This window comes from Passer domesticus, chromosome 24, assembly GCF_036417665.1.
Source record: "Passer domesticus isolate bPasDom1 chromosome 24, bPasDom1.hap1, whole genome shotgun sequence".
Taxonomy (NCBI): domain Eukaryota; kingdom Metazoa; phylum Chordata; class Aves; order Passeriformes; family Passeridae; genus Passer; species Passer domesticus.
Genome location: NC_087497.1, coordinates 2,452,072 through 2,468,902, shown reverse-complemented (window position 1 = coordinate 2,468,902; position 16,831 = coordinate 2,452,072). Strand labels below are relative to the sequence as shown.

Below are 16,831 nucleotides of genomic sequence, written 5' to 3'. Positions count from 1 at the left end.
GGGGCCGGGCGGGGGCCGCGGTGCCGGAGCGCGGGGCCGGGGCTCTCCGCTCCGCTCCGTCCCGCCCCGCCGCTGCCCCGCCAGGCGCGGGGGCACTCCCCTCCCCCGCCCCTCCCCCGCCCCTCCGGGCCCTCCCCCTGTGTCACGGCGGCGCCCGCATTCGGGAACGGGCACGGCGGAGGGAGGGAAGGAGCGAGCGAGCGAGCGAGCGAAGGGGAGAAGCAGCGAGCGAGCCGCGGCCGCCCCAGCATGTGGCCCGCCCGCGCCGTGGCGGCAGCGCGGCGGCGGCGGCGGCGGCGGGCAGGTGCGCGGCCGCTGAAGCGGAGCGGGGGGGCGTAGGGGCGGGAGCCGCCCGCCGCCGCCCTCGCCGGCGCTGTCAGGTGCGTGCCGCCCGCCAGCATGGCTCCGCCGCGCCGCCGGACCTAGCGCCGGGCCGCCCGCGGGAGACTGCGCCCGCCGCGCCGAGGGCTCCCCGCTATCTGCGTCCCGCTTCTCCCCGCTTAGGTGCCCCGCCGCCCGGCCCCGGAGCCCGCCGGTCCCCGGCCGAGGATGCCGCCCGCCGCCGCTCGCTCCGGTTCATCTGTTGCTGCCTGAGCGCGCCGCCAGCCCGATGGATGCGGCCGCCCCCGCGCCCTGCCCGCCCGCAGCCGCCCCGCTGGCTACCGAGCCGGGAACCGCTCCGGAGCTCCGCGGCTGCTAAAAACCAAACCAAAACCAAATCCGAACCAAAAACCACTCCCCCGCTTCGGCCCGGACTGGAGAGGCGGCCGAGGACCATGCGGCGTGTGCCCCGGCTCGGCGCTCCCGGCGCGGCGCCGGGCACAGCCGCCTCCTAGAGCCGCCGGAGCCGGGGCTCCCCCGGACTCGGGGCTCCCCCCGCCAGCGCCCGCGCACCGAGCGGCTCCTCCTTCCCTTCTCCCCTCCAGCCGGGCAGGGAGCCCGCCTTCGCACTCCTCTCCCTCTCGAGATTTTGGGTTTTTTGTTGTGTGTTTGGGTTTTTTTTTTTTTGGGTGGAAACCGCCCGTAACTCCGGGGGGAGCTGTGGGGTGGCAGCGGGGAGGCGACCATGGAAGAAAAGCTCCAGGCGCATCAGGTGGAGATCGACCCGGATTTCGAGCCGCAGAGCCGTCCCCGCTCCTGCACTTGGCCTCTCCCCCACCCTGACTTGGCGGAGGAGGAGGATGGGGGCGCGGGGGGAACCCCGGCGCTGGCGGCCGGCGGGGACGGAGCCGAGAACGCGGCGGCCCCGGTGGAGCGCAGAGTCGCCGCCGCTCCCCCGCCGCCCCCCGGCGCGGATGTGGGGCAGCTCCGCAAGGCCAAGACCTCCCGGCGCAACGCCTGGGGCAACCTCTCCTACGCCGACCTCATCACCAAAGCCATCGAGAGCTCGCCGGAGAAGCGCCTCACCCTCTCCCAGATCTACGACTGGATGGTGCGATACGTCCCCTACTTTAAGGATAAAGGAGACAGCAACAGCTCCGCCGGCTGGAAGGTACCTGACCCCCTGACCCCAACCCAGCGCAACTTTGCCCTCTCTCCCGAAGGTGTGCCGGAGCTTGGAGGTTTCTCCCGGGGCAGCCGGAGCTTGGTCCTGGCGGGGAGGTTGGGGGGATCCCCGCCGTCCTCGCGGTTGGGGAGATAAGGGCTCGGTCAAGTTTTGGGGAGAGCTGGCGCTCGGTGCTGTTGTGTTTTGGAGCCGGGGTGGGCTTGTCCCTGTGTCACCCGCCGGCCTCAGCCGGGCTGGGGGTTGGAGCGGTGCCGCCGTCCCCCCGGGAGGTCAGGGCGAGGGGTGGCGACAGCGGCGGGGTGGCTCTCCCGGCTGAGCCAGCCCTGGGGTACAGCGAGTGACACCCCAGGTCCGGGGGTACAGCAGGTGCCAACCCTGTACGGGGGTACAGTGAGTGCCAGCCCCAAGTCCGGGGGTACAGTGAGTGATAATCCCAAAACCGGGGGTACAGCGAGTGCCAGCCCCACGGCCGCAGCTCTGCTGGCCCTGCCTGTGGGGACACCGGCCGTGCCAGGTCCCCGCGTGCCGGTGGCGTGGCCCGCAGGCCAGCCGGAGGGCGGGCTGTCCCCGATCAGCTGTCTCCAGACTGGCTTGCACCCAGGGCGTCCCCGCCGGCTCAGCCCCCGCCTCCCCCGGGGCCCGGCAGGCAGCGCACGGTGCCCGCGGCTCCGAGCTGGCATTGCCCGGCTCCGTGCTCGCCTGGTGCTGTGGGCTCGTTCGGATTGCCTGGCGCAGGCAGCTTTCCCTGCTCTGTCGCTGCCAGCTGGGGATCCACGGCACCGGCGAGGGCACAGAGGGTGCTGGGTCTGGGGTCGCCCCGGCCCCTGCCCCTCTGGCTGGCTCTGCACTGAAAGGGGGAAGAGATCGGCTGTGTCCAGATGGTGTCAGTAAAAAGGAGCCAGTTTCTCTTAAGTCCTCCCCTAAGCCCTGTCACCTCCAGTGTGATTAGTGTGTCACCAGGCTCCGGGGGCTCCCACGCCAGCCTACGGCCCTGGCACGTGTGTCCTGCCTCTGCTGGGGGCAGCCAGATCCAGCCCACCTCGGGGGGTCGTTCTTGGGTGCAAACCAGGCTCTTTTGGGGCAGGAAGGCTGGGCTTTGTGGCACTTGTATCCAGGAGCTGCTGTTGTGTGGAGGCTGGCACCCACTCCTGATGGTGGGCTGGGGGCAGCTGTGTCCCCCCGGGGCAGGAGGGGCATCAGGGCTGTGGAGGTGGCAGGAGGTGCTGCCTGTGTGGGGCCTGTCCAACCTGCACCTGGGGTGAGACCTGCACAGCCCTGGGGAAAAAGGGTCTGCCAATGCTTGCACACCATGGGGACAGCAGGGGACATGCACTGCTGGGGTCTGGAGACGTGTCAGGGGACTGGGAGAGCTGGGATCAGGAGTGGAGGGATTCCCAGGCAGTCACACGTGTCACTGGGGGCTTCACGTTGTGTGGTGTGCACAGGGGGAGGCAGGCTCAGAGTCCAGCTGCTGTTGGGCACCAGGGTTATTCTCAGGGGCTGCTTGCCCAGCAGGGCTCCCCTGTGTGCCCCCCCATCGTGGGGGGCTCTCCCCTTTCCTGGCCCATCTCTGCCTTGGAGCTCCTGTGCCTGGGCTGTGGGCAGGGGGCTCTGCTGCCTGGGCTGCACTGCTGGGGCTGCTTCCCTGCTGGCAGCCTCCCTTGCCCCTGCTTTGCACTGGGATTTGAAGCCCCCAGCTGGGCTGAGGAGTGTCCCCTGAAGTGCCCTGCCCACCCAGGAGTGCCCTGGAGCCTCTCCTGGTGCTGCAAGTGCCCAGTGCCCAGCTGGGGCTGGCAACAGCCCGAGTGAGAAGCAGAGACCCCCTTTGCATGGTGGTTTCGCCAGACACCAGCATGTCAGGGGTTAAACACCTTCCCCACAGCCCGTGGTCCCTCCCGGCTGTCCCCTGCCTGTCCCCCGGGTGCCCCCAGGGTGCTGGGCAGTTTTCCCTGTGGCCCCAGGCTGGGGAGAAGTGTGGCAGGGCTTCAGCTCTTCATTGCCAGAGTCAGAGGGAGGTCTCGCTGCTCCTTGGTTGGCTCCTTCACAGCCTCTTGGTGCTGGGCAGGGCAGGATGGTGGGGTCGGGGGTCTCAGCGTGCCCACGGGCATTGGCTGTGCTGCTGCCCTGGCAGGACTTTGTAGGATCATGGAATGCTTTGGGTTGGAAGGGACCTTAAGGACCATCACCCCCCCCACCCCCACTAACTAACCTTCCACTAGACCACGTTGCCCAGAGCTCTGTTCAACTTGGCCTTGAACTCTTTAAATCCCACTCTTGGCTTCTCCAAACCCTCTCTGCCTTGCTCCAGCGCTGGAGGGACCCCCACAGGCACACCTCTCCCTGCACCCAGCTGGCAGTGGGGATGCTGGAGGTGCCACTGTCTGTGGTGTCCATCAGGAACGTGTGCCCCAGGCTGGTGGTTGTCTCTAGAAAGGGAAGGCTGTTGGCAGGAGTTGCATTTTGGGGTCAGGCCTCTCCTTCCCCACCAGGCTGCACATTGCATTACATGGTTGCATAAAATCATAGAATCTTGGAGTGGTTTGGGTTGGAAGGGACCCCAAAGCTCATCTCCTTCCACCCCCTTCCACTGTCCCAGGGTGCTCCAAGCCCCGTTCCACCTGGCCTTGGACACTGCCAGGGGTGCAGGGGCAGCCACATCACTCATGGTGAGGCAAACTGAGGGACAGAACCCAAACACCTCAGCCATGCCCAGCCTCGGGACTGGCACCAGCACCAGGACCTGTCTGGGTGTGATGGAGAGCGCAGTGGGGATGCCCTGGCTGCTGATCCTCAGGAAGTGCATCCCCCACGGGCTGAGCTGGCTTCTTGGGCTTGTGCACCAGGAGCTGCTGCTGCTGCTGCTGCTTCCCAATGCAGGGCAGCGGGTGCCCGCTGACTGACAGTTCTGCTTAATTAGGGAGTTGTTATTTTATCAATTCCAAAGCGCTTGAAGTTTTCTGCTCCAGCTCACGCTTTCCTCTTGTTAATGGGAAACCAACACCCTCCGTCAGAAAGGCAGCGGCGCTGATGCATTTTAAAGGGTTCTGCTTGCTCCGGTTTGACATCCAAAATATAACAATCAAGCCATCAGCTGGTGGATGCCTGTTTGATGCGGCTCTGACAGCGCTGAAAACCTTAATTTCCCAGCCTTCCCTCCACCTCCTCCTCGTTTATATTGCCGGGTCGGTGGCGTGGCGGCCGTGCCTGGCATGGGGGCCGGGGCTGCCACGCAGAGACACCCCCCTGCCAAGTGCCACAGGGCAGAGCAGAATTTAATTAGGCAGAAAAAGGTGTGGAAATGGCGTGTGAGTGGCAGTGTGGTCAGGGTTCTCATTGCTGCTCGAGGGTTTGGGGTACCAGGCTGTGTCCCCTCCCTGCTGCTCTGTGGACCCGAGATATGGCCAAGGGGGAGGTCCTGCTGGGCACCCCAGAGATCCTTCCAGGGAGCAGCTCCTGGCTCTGTGCTCTCTCCCTGGTGCCACCGCTGCCCTTCCCCTCTTGGATGGGGACAGTGCCTCTGGAGCCGTGCCCAGTGTGGCTGGAGAGGCTCCAGCCCCGCGCCTGGCAGCGGTGGGGATGGCTCTCCCCTTGCGGAGGCCCTGGGTGCTGCCACTGGGGTGGCACAGCAGCCAAGGGGCAGTCACAGGGAGGGTGGCTCTGGGGTGCACTCAGGCTGGCTCCTGTTTGGGCCGGGTTAGCAGTGCTGGTAGTGCCTGGCTTGGGGTGGGCACGGCCCTGGCACCCCGGCTGAGCCGGGCTGGCCGCTCAGGGCTGCCCTTGGGGCACTTTGGCTGGGCTCAGCTCGGTCACGGATCCCATCCTTGCCGTATAAGGAGATTTTTCCAGCAGCCCGGTGCTCCCCGTTGGGCTGCCCTGGGCTGGGAGAGCCCGGTGAGCCCCAGGAGCTGCTGGCTCCTTCACCTCGGGAACCCCTCTGCTCCAGCTCCACACCGCTCCTGGGTAAGGCAGCCCGGCTCTCCTGTCCCCACAGTGCAACACCCCCGGGATCTCTGGAGTGAGGGGATTCCCCCCACCCTCTGGATGCTGGGCTGGGGTCTCTGACCCTTCAGTACCACGGGGCTGGAGCGGGGTCTCCCCACTGTCCCCAGCTTTGCCCAGGGATGGTGGAGCCCACTCACATCCCCTGACGTGCTGCAGTGCTGCTGCTGGTGTGGCTGTGAGGAATCCCCTTTCCTCCTTCCCACCTCATTTTGCTCTCTCCTTTTGGAGGTTTTCATCTTCTAATCTTTTTTTTTCCTTTTCCCTCTCTCCCTTCTTCTGGAATCGCTTCTCATGCAGCGCTAACTGCTGAAGTAACACAAACCTGCTAAATGGTCCGGCTTTATGATGGCATAAAAATGATACTACAGAAGCGAGTGGGGCTTTATTAAACCCCAGGGAAAGGCTCCAAATGAACAGCTTGCTCTGCTCTTAGCTTCCCCCCCCACTTCCCCCTTTATTTTTAATAACCACTGGAATATAAACTACAGTTAAGATCCTGTGGACTAGAAGAGTGCTTGCAGCCTGGCGTTCTCACCATCCTTCCCCCTGGCTCCCTGTGTGCATCCCTCCCTCTGTTTCCTGCTGCTGGGGTGGGAGGAGGACCAGCATCCTGGGCTAGAAAATGGATTTTGTAATTGAAAAGCCTTGTAAATATTTTTTAGGGAGGCTGTGGGTCGGGTCAGGTGTGTTTTGGGAGTGAGCTGGGGCTCCTTGGCCCGGCTTCCCATCCCAGTGGGACCCTCACTGGAATGCTGCTGGCAGTGGGAGGCCCTCGGGGCTGAAGGAGTGGGGTTGGACACTTGTCACCTCTGGGTCCTCGCAGGGAATTGACAGGAAGGGGATGAATGTCCCCTCCCCGTGCATCAACAGGGTCTGGGCACGGTTGGACCCCCATCCCAGGCTGCCCCCTGCATCCCTGGGGTTCATCCCAGGCCTCACAGCCACTGTGTCCTTGTCCATGGGGACGCTCTGGAGCTGGGTCGGGGTCTCCCCTCGCCCTGACACCCCACTGTGTCACCTCCCTGTGGGGCGGCAGCTGACCCCTGTCCCTGCACCCACCACGGCGGGCTCCCTGCTCCCAGCTCAATTACTTTTAATTATCCCGACACTTGGCGGCTCCCAGCGAAGGTGCCTGGTCAGTGCCGAGGTGAAAGGCACTTTGGGTTACGGAAGGACACGCGGAGGCTCGCCTGTCTGCCGCTGAGGCTCGTTTTGGACAGCATCTGTTCATTATTATGTGCTGCCTTGGCCGGGTGCCAGCCAGGGGAACTGAAAGCCCCGGCACAAAGCTCGCTTTCACCCGCTGCGGGGAGGAGGAGGACGAGGAGGAGGAGGAGGACGAGGAGGAGGAGGAGGCACCCGGCGCTGGGCGGGGAGCCCGGGGACCCCCAAGGCAGGCTGGTTCCTTCCCTCCCAGCAGGGATGCTCAGCATCCCGGGGCACCCCAGGCCTGCTGGGAGGTGTCATGGAATCATCATCAGACTGCTCTGGGCTTGGAGATCATCTTGTTCCACCCTGCTGCCATGGGCAGGGACAGCTTCCACTAGGAGATGTCCACCCCTGGACTGCTGCTGTCCTGTGGGTGGGTGTCAGCAGCACAGTGGGGCTTGTCCGTGTGGCTGGTGTCCCCTTTGTCAGCAAGGGACTCATTCTTCCCCTCCCCAGGGCCCCCGTGCCATCCGTGCATCCCTCTGTGCCCGGCAGGGCTTGGGGTGGGGTGGCCCTTGGTCCTGCCCGCTGGGGTGGTGGCACTTTGTGCACACTGGGCCATGGCTGCTCCTGCTCCCTGGGGCCGGCAGGGCCGAGCAGCTTTCCCAAACAGCCCGGGATGCTGGCACTGGGCTGGCTCCACCCGGATCCGCGGTTCCAGAGCCTCCTGCGGGGCTGCGCAGATCCCAGGGCTGCAGGCAGCGGTGCTGCTGGGCACTGCAGTCTGCCCGGGCACGTGCCCCTCGAGTGTTCCCTTGTGTTCCTTGTGTGTTCCCTCATGTGTTCCTCATGTGTTCCCTCAGGTGTTCCCTCACGTGTTCCTCGCGTGTTCCCTTGTGTGTTCCTCACGTTCCCTCGTGTGTTCCTTGTGTGTCCCTTGTGTGTTTTCTTATGTACCCTATCATGTGTTCCCTGTGTTCCCTCGCATGTCCTCTCGCGCATCTCCTCGCACGTTCCCTGTGTCCCTCGTGTGTTCCCTCACATGTTCCTCATGTGTTCCTCGTGTGTTCCCTCGTATGTCCCTGTGTTCCCTCACATGTTCCTCGTGTGTTCCCTCGTGTGTTCCCTGTGTCCCCTCGCATGTTCCCTTGCGTGTTCCCTCATATTCCCTCACGTGTCCCTCGTGTGGTTTCTTGTGCGTTCCCTCGCGTGTTCCCTGTGTTCCCTCATGTGTTCCTCACATGTTCCCTGTGTTCCTCGCGTGTCCCTGTGCCTGTGCCCGGGCTGTGCCGCGCTCAGCCCACGCCCTGCAGCAGGATGTGTCAGGTGTGCCAGGGCAGCACAGGAAGGACCCTCAAACCCCTCGGGCTGGCTCCTGGTGACCGCTGCACCTCCCTCCTGGCAGCGTGGGCTGGTGGCAGTGTCCCCCTGTCCTCGGGGACCTTGGGGACAGTGTGTCCTGGGGGACACACCCTGCCTGTGCTTCGGGGCGCAGGCACTGGGGGCTTTGCAGGCTGTGTGTGGGTAGGTGGGGTGACCCAGGCCAGGGCTCTGAGCCACTTTTGATTTATCTGGGACAAGGGGAAAAAAAGCCCCACCGATTAAAACCACACAAAACACCCCCAAAAATGAAAGCGGCAGTGGCACGGAGGAGAAGAAAGGCAGGGGCTGTTGGCAGGCGCCTGGCACAGTGCCAGCGCGGGGACGCTCCGGAGCAGACATGCCAAGCTGTAATTGCAGACAGGCTCATTTCGAGAGACGAGACGGTTATTTTTAACTCGCGTTAAGGTAATGCACCGATCTCCTGCCTGTGGGTTCAAAAGTTCACCCCCCCCCCTCCCCAAAACCCCCTTTGCTCGCCTGCCCCGTGGGGGCAGCTCTGGTCAGGCTGTGGCTGAGCCCTGGGAAGCACATCGTGGTCCCCAGAGCCCCTCACCCGGGCAGCCTGGCACTGCCCGCACCCTCGCCCTCCTGGTGTCTCCCGGGGAGTCTGGCTCGTCTCCTGGGACTGGGAGGAGGCTGCAACCAGGCCACCCCTGCGGTGTGGAGGAGATGGGCATTTGTGGGGCAGTGCCAGCTCCATGCCCAGCCCTGGCGCTGCTGGGGACCCCAGGGAATGTGCAGGGCACAGGTGCTGCGTGCCAGGGTGCCAGGTCTTGCTGGGGGCCCGAAGGGAAAGCCTTGCTCTGCTCTCAGTGGTGGCACTGCCCACGTTCCAGGTCCCCAAGCATTTCCAGCCCTGGCCACAGGCACTGGTGACTGTGCTGCCCCAGGGACCGCTGGCATCTCCTCCAGCAGCCGGGCTCGCAGGAGTGGCAGGGCAATGTGGGGGTGGTGGGATGTGGGTTCCCCCCTCCTCAGCCTCGCTGGGTGCCCCACAGGAGGGCAGAGCCTGCAGGCCACCCTCTGGCTGGGGCAGCCCATGAGCCAAATTCTCTCAGTGCCATTCATTTCTGTGGCCACCTCAGCCCTGTTTTTTTCCTTAAAACACATTGCACAGTGCCAGGAGGGCATTTGGGGCAGCTTTCCTACCCTGGGGCAGGGTGCCATGCAGTGCCAGGCTGAGCAGCCTGCAGACGAGCCTGGCACCTCTCCCCAACCCTCTGCCCAAACCATCTGAAGGGAGAGCAGAGCAGAAACGCCCCGAAATGTGTCAGGCTTGGACTTGCAAAAGCTGTGATGAATCCTTTCCCCCTGCCCAGCCTCTCCCCGGCGCTCGGCAGCCGGGAGCCGGCGGGGATGCGCTCCGGGCTGCGGGAGCAGAGCGCCGTGGCCGGCCCCTGTCCCCAAACGCCCTCTCGCCCTGCTCGGCGGCGTCAGCGCTTTGCCAGGCGCCCGGGAACTCCCTGCGTGCCTCAGATGGCTTTTGTCCTCGGCTGTCGCATGGCTGGGGCCGCCAGCTGCAGGTGCTGCCGGCTCGGCATTTCCCTCCTCTCACACGAGCTTCGGGCTTGGGGAATCCTGGGGTGGCTTTGGGGGATCCTGGGGCAGCTTTGGGGGAATCCAGGGGCAGCTTTGGGGAATCCTGGGGTGGCTTTGGGGGATCCAGGGGCAGGTTTGGGGATCCAGGGCCAGCTGAGCTTTTGGGGAATCGAGGGTTGGCTTTGGGGGATCCAGGGGTGGCTTTGAGGGATCCTGGGGCAGCTTTGGGGATCCAGGGGCAGGTTTGGGGGATCCAGGGGCAGCTTTGGGGGGATGCAGGGGCAGCTTTGGGGGGATGCAGGGGCAGCTTTGGGTAATCCAGGAGCAGCTTTGGGGGATCCAGGGGCAGGTTTGGGGCAATCCAGGAGCAGCTTTGGGGGATCCAGGGGCAGGTTTGGGGACCCAGGGCAGCTGAGGCTTTCTGAAGGCGCTCCGTGGCATTTCGCCGCTCACCCCGCTCGCTGCTGGCCCCTGTGGAGCCGATAACCCAGGGCCAGAGCCCGGCTGCGGGGGCGGATGGCGCTGCCATTGTCCACAGTGGGCTCAGGGGGATCCACGGCAGCGGAGCTGGCACGGCGGGAGCCCTGGCCGGGGCATTCCCGGACCGTGACCCTGGCCAAGCCCCGGGCATCTCCCGGCCTGGCAGGGATGTGTGGGGGCAGTTTTGGGCAGTGCCAGCCGATGGGAAGAGCTGCATCCCCGCACAGGGATAGGCAGTGGGGCGTGTGGGGACACCCCTGGTGCTGGACTGGCATTGTGGATGGGGGGGGTGGGCACCACTCCATGGCACTGGAGGTTTGGAGCATCCCCGAGCCCGCCGGGGCTGCTGGATGTGTTTGGTAGTGCAGGGCTGGAAACATCCAGTGCACTGGGAGAGCCAGGGACACTGGGACTGTGACCCTGCCTAGGACTCTGCCTAGGACCCTGCCGTGACCTCCTCTGGCAGGGGCTGCTTCCCGCGATGGCTGCAGAGCCCTGGGAGCCATCCCATCCCACGGCTGTGCCGCTTGGAGCTCTGCTGGCTGCTGGGAGTGGGCACCAGCAGGATGGAGATGGGCAAGTGCCCGTCTCTGCCCAGCCACACCAGCAGGTTTGGGCAGCCAGGACAGCGGGCATCACTCCTCGTGCATGCAGAGCCAGCCTCGCCTCCCCGCCCCGGGTGCAGTGTGTGTGCAGGATGCAGGGAGGGATTCACAAGCTCGTGGAGAGACAGACTTATAAATTTTGGCTTTTTTTTTCCAGACTGTCAAACCTATGCCTGTCCCAGGGATGTAAGACAGCATTTTATTGCTGCCTGCTTGATGGTTGTTCCCTTCTCCTCTGTGGCTGTGATTTATCTCTGCACTTTGCGCTGATTGGATTAGAAGTTTAAATGCTAAGGGTGCATAACAATATATTTTTCTTATTAATATTAAAAAATCATTATTGGATTTTTTATAGTTCTGTTTTGAATTGAATCCCCTTGCTTGATTTATTCTCTCTCCCAGAGTAGAATTTAATGCTAATAGGAACAATCATTGCTTTGTTTTGAATCTTTGACTGTTTGGAAAACTTTCCGTGCAAAGGGAAATTACAGCATTATTAAGAGTCCATTAAAAGAGGGTTTGCCCATTCCTGGCTATTACCTGTGAGCTGGAGGGAAAACAAAAAAGCCAAGACAAGGAGTCTCTTTTCCAGGGTTTCTGCTCACACCCTTGCTGAGGTGTAAGGCAGTGATGGCGCAGGTTAAAATTGGCTCTGTTCTGTCACAGGGACTCATTTCGGGTCCTGCTGGGCTGGTGCTGGGTGGTGAAGCTGTGTGTGGCAGTGGAGCTCACAGGTGAAAGGCAGGAGCTCACTGTGGGACTGGGGCTCGCTCCCCTTCCCACCGGATTTCGTGTTTTTAAGGAAAATAGGAGAAGCAGGATGGCAGCTCCCGGCTGCCGTGTGGCAGCGTGTCCCCAGCGCTGCCAGGCAGAGGATGCTGAGCTCCTCCCTGTGCTGCCCCTTCCCCAGGGATGCTAAACCCCCTGCCCACGTGTGGGGACCACCCAGTGCTCACCCACACCCTGGGACCCACCGTGTCCTCGTGCTTGTGCCCATTGTGCCCCATGTTCCTGCAGCAGTGCTGGGCAGAGCCACGGGCAGCCCTGGGGAGCAGGGCCAGGCAGGTGGCAGGGGACAGGGGCTGGGGACAGGGTGCCAGGCAGGTGGCATGGGGGAGGGGATGGGGACACTGTGCCAGGCAGGTGGGATGGGTCAGGGGCTGGGAATGGGGACAGGGTGCCAGGCAGGGGGCTGGGGACAGGGACAGGGTGCCAGGCAGCTGGAGACGTGCCTGGGGCAGCGCAGCAGCGGCGGGGAGCTGTGCCAGGCTTGGCACGCAGCAGCAGCAGGGCTGGCAGGGCACCACAGCCTGCCCGGGCATGGCAGGGCAGGCCTGGGCACCCTGGGCCCTGCAGCAGTGGGGGAGCAGGAGGGTGGGGTGTGGGGTGTGGGGGGCACAGCTGGGAGCGGCAGGAATGCCGGCCCCAGGCACGCAGGGGCTGCGTCGTTGGCATGAGCTTCCCTGCAGGGCTGTGCCGTGCCAGGCCACCACCCTGCACCCCAAAAACTGCACCTGGCACCCCCCACTCTGCTCCCCAAAATCTGCACCCAGTGTCCTGCACCTGCTCCCCATGCCATGCACCCCTCACTCTGCACCCCAAACCTGCACCCTGCACTCTGTGCCTTGCTCCCCACACTCTGCACCCCAAACCTGCACCCCAAATCCTGCACCCTGCACTCTGTGCCTTGCTCCCCACACTCTGCACCCCACAACGTGCATCCTGCACCCCTCCTTGTGCTCCCCAAAGCCTGCACCCAGTCCTGCACCCGCTCCCTATGCCTTTGCACCCTGTGCTCTGCTCCCCAAAGCCTGCACTTGTGCACCCCAGAACTGCACTCTCCTCCCTTCAGCATGCATTGTGCTCCCTGATCTCTGCTCCCTGCTCCCCAAAACCTGCATGCTGCCCCCCAAACCCTGCAGCCTGCATCCCAGCTGCCTGAACTCCCTCCCACAGGCACTTCTGCCATCCTGCACCCCATACCCTGAACCCCCACCCAGACACAACCCCCTGTGCTTGCTGCAGACCCCATACCCTCACCCACTGCCCCACACTGCTCCTGGGAGAGCTCCACACCCGGGAGTCCCACTGGGGCACTGCCACCTGCCCCGGGGGGTTCCCAGTCAGCCCAGTGCACCCTGACACTGGGACACCCTTGTGCTGGGTGTCTGTGCCAATGCCCACAGCTCCTGATGTGCTTGGCTCTGCCCCCGGCCCCCCCGTGCTCTCTGGGTTATGGGGTGTCACTGGGGGGCTCTGACCCCTCCCTGGCCCCGTGGCACACCAGCAGGGGTATTGGGATGGATCCCAGCTGGCTCTGGGGGTGCAGGGCTGTTCCTTGCTGCCGTGGGGTGAGGATTCCCGCATTCCCTCATTCCTGCATTCCCAGATTCCCAGCAGCAAGTTCTCAGGTGTCCTCCCACGTGCCAGCACTTCCTGGCTGAGGTTTCCTGCTGCCCATTCCAGGTCAGGCAGTTCTGGGATCCCGGCAGGATCCGCTCATCCCCCGTGCAGATTTTTTGGCTGACCCTCTCCTGTTTTCCCTCCATCCTGCAGCCTGAGTGCAGCAGCCAAGGAACAGGAGGCTCTGCCAGGCCCCCGTGCCAGTGCTGAGGCTGTCACTGACTGGGGGGCTTCGAGGTGGGGACCCAGTGTGGGGGGACACGGGGTTACTGCCAGGATGGGCTCTGGGCAGGAACTCTGTGCCCGTCCCCGAGGCCATGGACACCTCTCTGTGCCCATGTGGGCCTCAGGGGACGAGCCCAGGGCTGGGGATTGGGCAGTGAGCTGGGAGATGTGGGGTGCAGGGCTGTGGGAAGGCTGGGGTGCAGGACTGGGATGTTTGGGGTATGGGCTGTGCAGTGTGGGGTGCAGGGCTGGCACATTTGGGGTGTGGGCTGTGCAGTGTGGGGTGCAGGGCTGGCAGATTTGGGGTGTGGGCTGTGCAGTGTGGGGTGCAGGGCTGGCACATTTGGGGTGTGGGGTGCAGGGCTGAGAAGGGGCTGCTTGCAGGGGTCCAGTTGGGCTCCCCAAAGCTCCCAGTTTAACCAACAAGGTCCCAGTAAGGTCCCCAGCACAGGGGTCTGGGGCAGGACGCCCCCAGCCAAGATGCTGAGGTGGCTCCCCAGCAGGGGACAGATGCCTGGGGTCCCCTCCTGCCTCCCTGAGGCACCCCCTGGTGACACAACCCAGGGAGGCAGGGCCAGCAGTGGTCCCTGGGACCCCCGTCCCTGTCCCCAGCCCTCCCACAGCCCCAATCCTGCTCCTGCGTGGGGAGAGTGAACCGGGGGCTGCAGCAGCTATCCCTGTGCCCTGAACAATTCATGGCAGCACATCCAGCAGAGCCTCTCCTGCCCTGCTGCCCCCAGTTCCTCCCAGCACGGCTTTGGGGGTGCTGTGGGTGGGACAGAGCGGGGTTTGTCACCTGCAATTGCTGCCAGGGCTTGGGGTGGCACGGGCAGGGGATGCAGGGCAGGCACCCCGGCACCTCTGCCCTGCTGCTCCCCCAGCCTGTGCCTCAGTGTCCCCCTTGTCACCGTGCCAGGTGTGGGGGACTGAGCTGGTCTCGCTGCCTGCCTCAGACACCCCGTTTTTAGGGGTTCTCTGTCCAAGTTCAGCTCTTCCTGCAGGGCTGGGTTTGCTCCCGGGCGGGATTGGCCGCGGGGTGGGGAGCAGCGAGGGGTTAAACGCCCTAAAGCCGGTGTGAAACTTTCGGCTGGGGAGCTGCAGGCAGAAAGTGCATTTGCAGCCGCAAGTGGCTGCCTTGAAGACGATCCAGATTTGTCTGGGAGCCGTCTGCTGCTAAAACCCTTTGATCCACTTACTTCTCCCCGGGGAGCTCCCTGCAGCTCTGGTGCTAATGCCCCCGTGGCGACAGGGGCTGGGCTGCCAGACGGATGCAGGGGAGACCCCCTCCCGCTGCCAGGCAAGAGAGCAGCCGCAAAAAAATGAGGGGGGGCAAAAATAGAGGGGTTTGGGGAGCCGGGAGTGATGCCACCAGGCTTAATCCATGGGGTGCAGGGGAGTGGGAGGGGGTTTGGCTGTTCCTGGGCTGTGGGGAGGGATGGAGGATGGAGGGATGGGGGCTTGGAGAGTGAAGGGATTCAGGGAGGGAAGGATGGAGGATATTTGGCTGTTCCTGAGCTGTGGGGAGGGATGGAGGATGGAGGGATGGGGGCTTGGAGAATGAAGGGATTCAGGGATGGAGGAGGTTTGGCTGTTCTCAGGTTGTGGGGAGGGATGGGGGCATGGAGAGTGAAGGGATTCAGGGATGGAGGGATGGAGGATTTTGGCTGTTCCTGGGCTGTGGGCAGGGATGGAGGGAGCATTGCCAGGTGATTCCCAAGATGCCAGGGCTTGCGGGGTTGGTGGTGGTGCTCTGGGCAGGGTTTGCATGGTTGGTGTCTCCCCAGGAGTGCTGATCTGGGGGGTCCCAGCCCCGAGGCTGAGTGCCCCGGTGCTCAGTGGGCAGATCCTGCTGGGCAGCCAGACCTGCTGGGTCAGGGGACTCAGGGGTAAAGTGCCTGAAAGGGGGAGCAGGAGAAGGGCAGGCAGGAGGCAAATTCAGGGGGTTAAATGGGATACTGGCAGTCTGGGATCATAGGGACTCTTTTGCTTTTACCACAGGAAATGTTTAAAGATTGGGAAGGTGAAATCAGCTTCTGCACTGGACCTCAAAGCACAGAATCCCAAACTGGTTTGGGTTGGAAGGGACCTCAAAGCTCATTCTGTCTTGCCCCCTGCCATGGCAGGGACACCTTCCACTGTCCCAGGCTGCTCCAAGCCCTGTCCAGCCTGGCCTTGGACACTGCCAGGGATCCAGGGGCAGCCACAGCTGCTCTGGCAGCCTGTGCCAGGGCCTGCCCACCCTCACAGGGAGGAATTTCTTCCCAATATTCCATCCAACCCTGCCCTTGGCAGTTAAGTGGGAAATTCCCATTTTCCAGTGGGTGTCAGGATTGCAGGTTGTGCTCAGCTCTCCCACCCTCCCCAGACCCCCACTGCGGATGGATGTCACCCTGCAGGTCCTGGCAGGGCAGCATTGCAGTGATGGGGCTGGCACGGTGCTGAGCCTGGCACCGGGAGGGGGGGACACCCCTGCACCCCCATAACAGCCCTGGGCCAGTTATGGATGGAGCATCACCACAGGGTGTGCCCAGAGCAGGGTGGGCTGGGGGCAGCATGGGGGGACAGTGACCCTGTGAACAGAGTGAGGGTGACAGTGACCCTGGGGGCAGCATGGGGGGGCAGTGACCCTGGGGGCAGCATGGGGGGGACTGTGACCTCCTCCCTCCCGGGGGTTGGCACTGGGATCTGTGCTCAGGAGGGGCTCGGGGGGCGCTGCCAGCAGCCGTGACCGCACTCGTGGGGAGGGGAAAATCCCATCGAGGCTTGGTGGAGCCGCAGGAGAGGCCAGGGGACGGTCACGGCCGGGGACAGCCGGGGCTGGGGACGGTCACAGCCGGGGACAGCCGGGGCTGGGGACGGTCACAGCCAGGGACAGCCAGGGCTGGGCGGTCACGGCGGGGTGCAGAGGGCTCCAGGAGGGCAGCAGGGGTGGCATGGAGGTGTGAAGGGAGGCGAGCGGGGAGCGAACAAAAGCTGCATTGAGTGACGGAGCCCGGCCGCCAGCGGAGCAGGAGCCCGGCCAGGAAAAACAGGGCCTGGAGCGGGGAGCACATCGTGTCCCTGGCCGCGGCCGCCGGCTCGGGACATTCTGTAGCGGAGGAAGCTGGCGCAGGGAGCGGCTGGCTCGGGCTGAGCCCGGGGACAGCGCGGGGGCTCCCGGCAGGGCTGCCCCGACCCGGCTCTGGTACCGCGGTACCGACCCGGTACCGGCACTGGGACCCTGCCGGCCCTGGTACCGCGGTACAGACCCGGTACCGGCAGTCAGACATTGCTGGCTCTGGTACCGCGATACCGGGTCCGGTACCGGCACTGGGACCCTGCCGGCCCTGGTACCGCGGTGCCGACCCGGTACCGGCCCTCGGGCCCTGCCGGCTCTGGGCACTGCGGTACCGACCCGGTACCGGCACTCAGACATTGCTGGCTCTGGTACCGCAGTACCGACCCGGTACCGGCACTGGGACCCTGCCGGCTCTGGGCACTGCGGTACCGACCCGATACCAACACTGGGACCCTGCCGGCCCTGGTACCGCGGTACCGA

The 16,831-nt window shown here is 64.3% G+C and overlaps 1 protein-coding gene across 1 annotated transcript in view; it reads left to right on the top strand.

Annotated features, from left to right (window-relative positions):
• The first annotated feature begins 1,053 nt into the window (after positions 1 to 1,053).
• FOXO6 (forkhead box O6) overlaps positions 1,054 to 16,831 on the top strand; it is a 32,807-nt gene continuing 17,029 nt past the window's right edge. Inside the window, exon 1 of the mRNA XM_064398216.1 lies at positions 1,054 to 1,492. Coding sequence (XP_064254286.1) covers positions 1,067 to 1,492 — 426 coding nt within the window. The 5' untranslated portion in view covers positions 1,054 to 1,066. The remainder of the gene's footprint in view (positions 1,493 to 16,831) is intronic.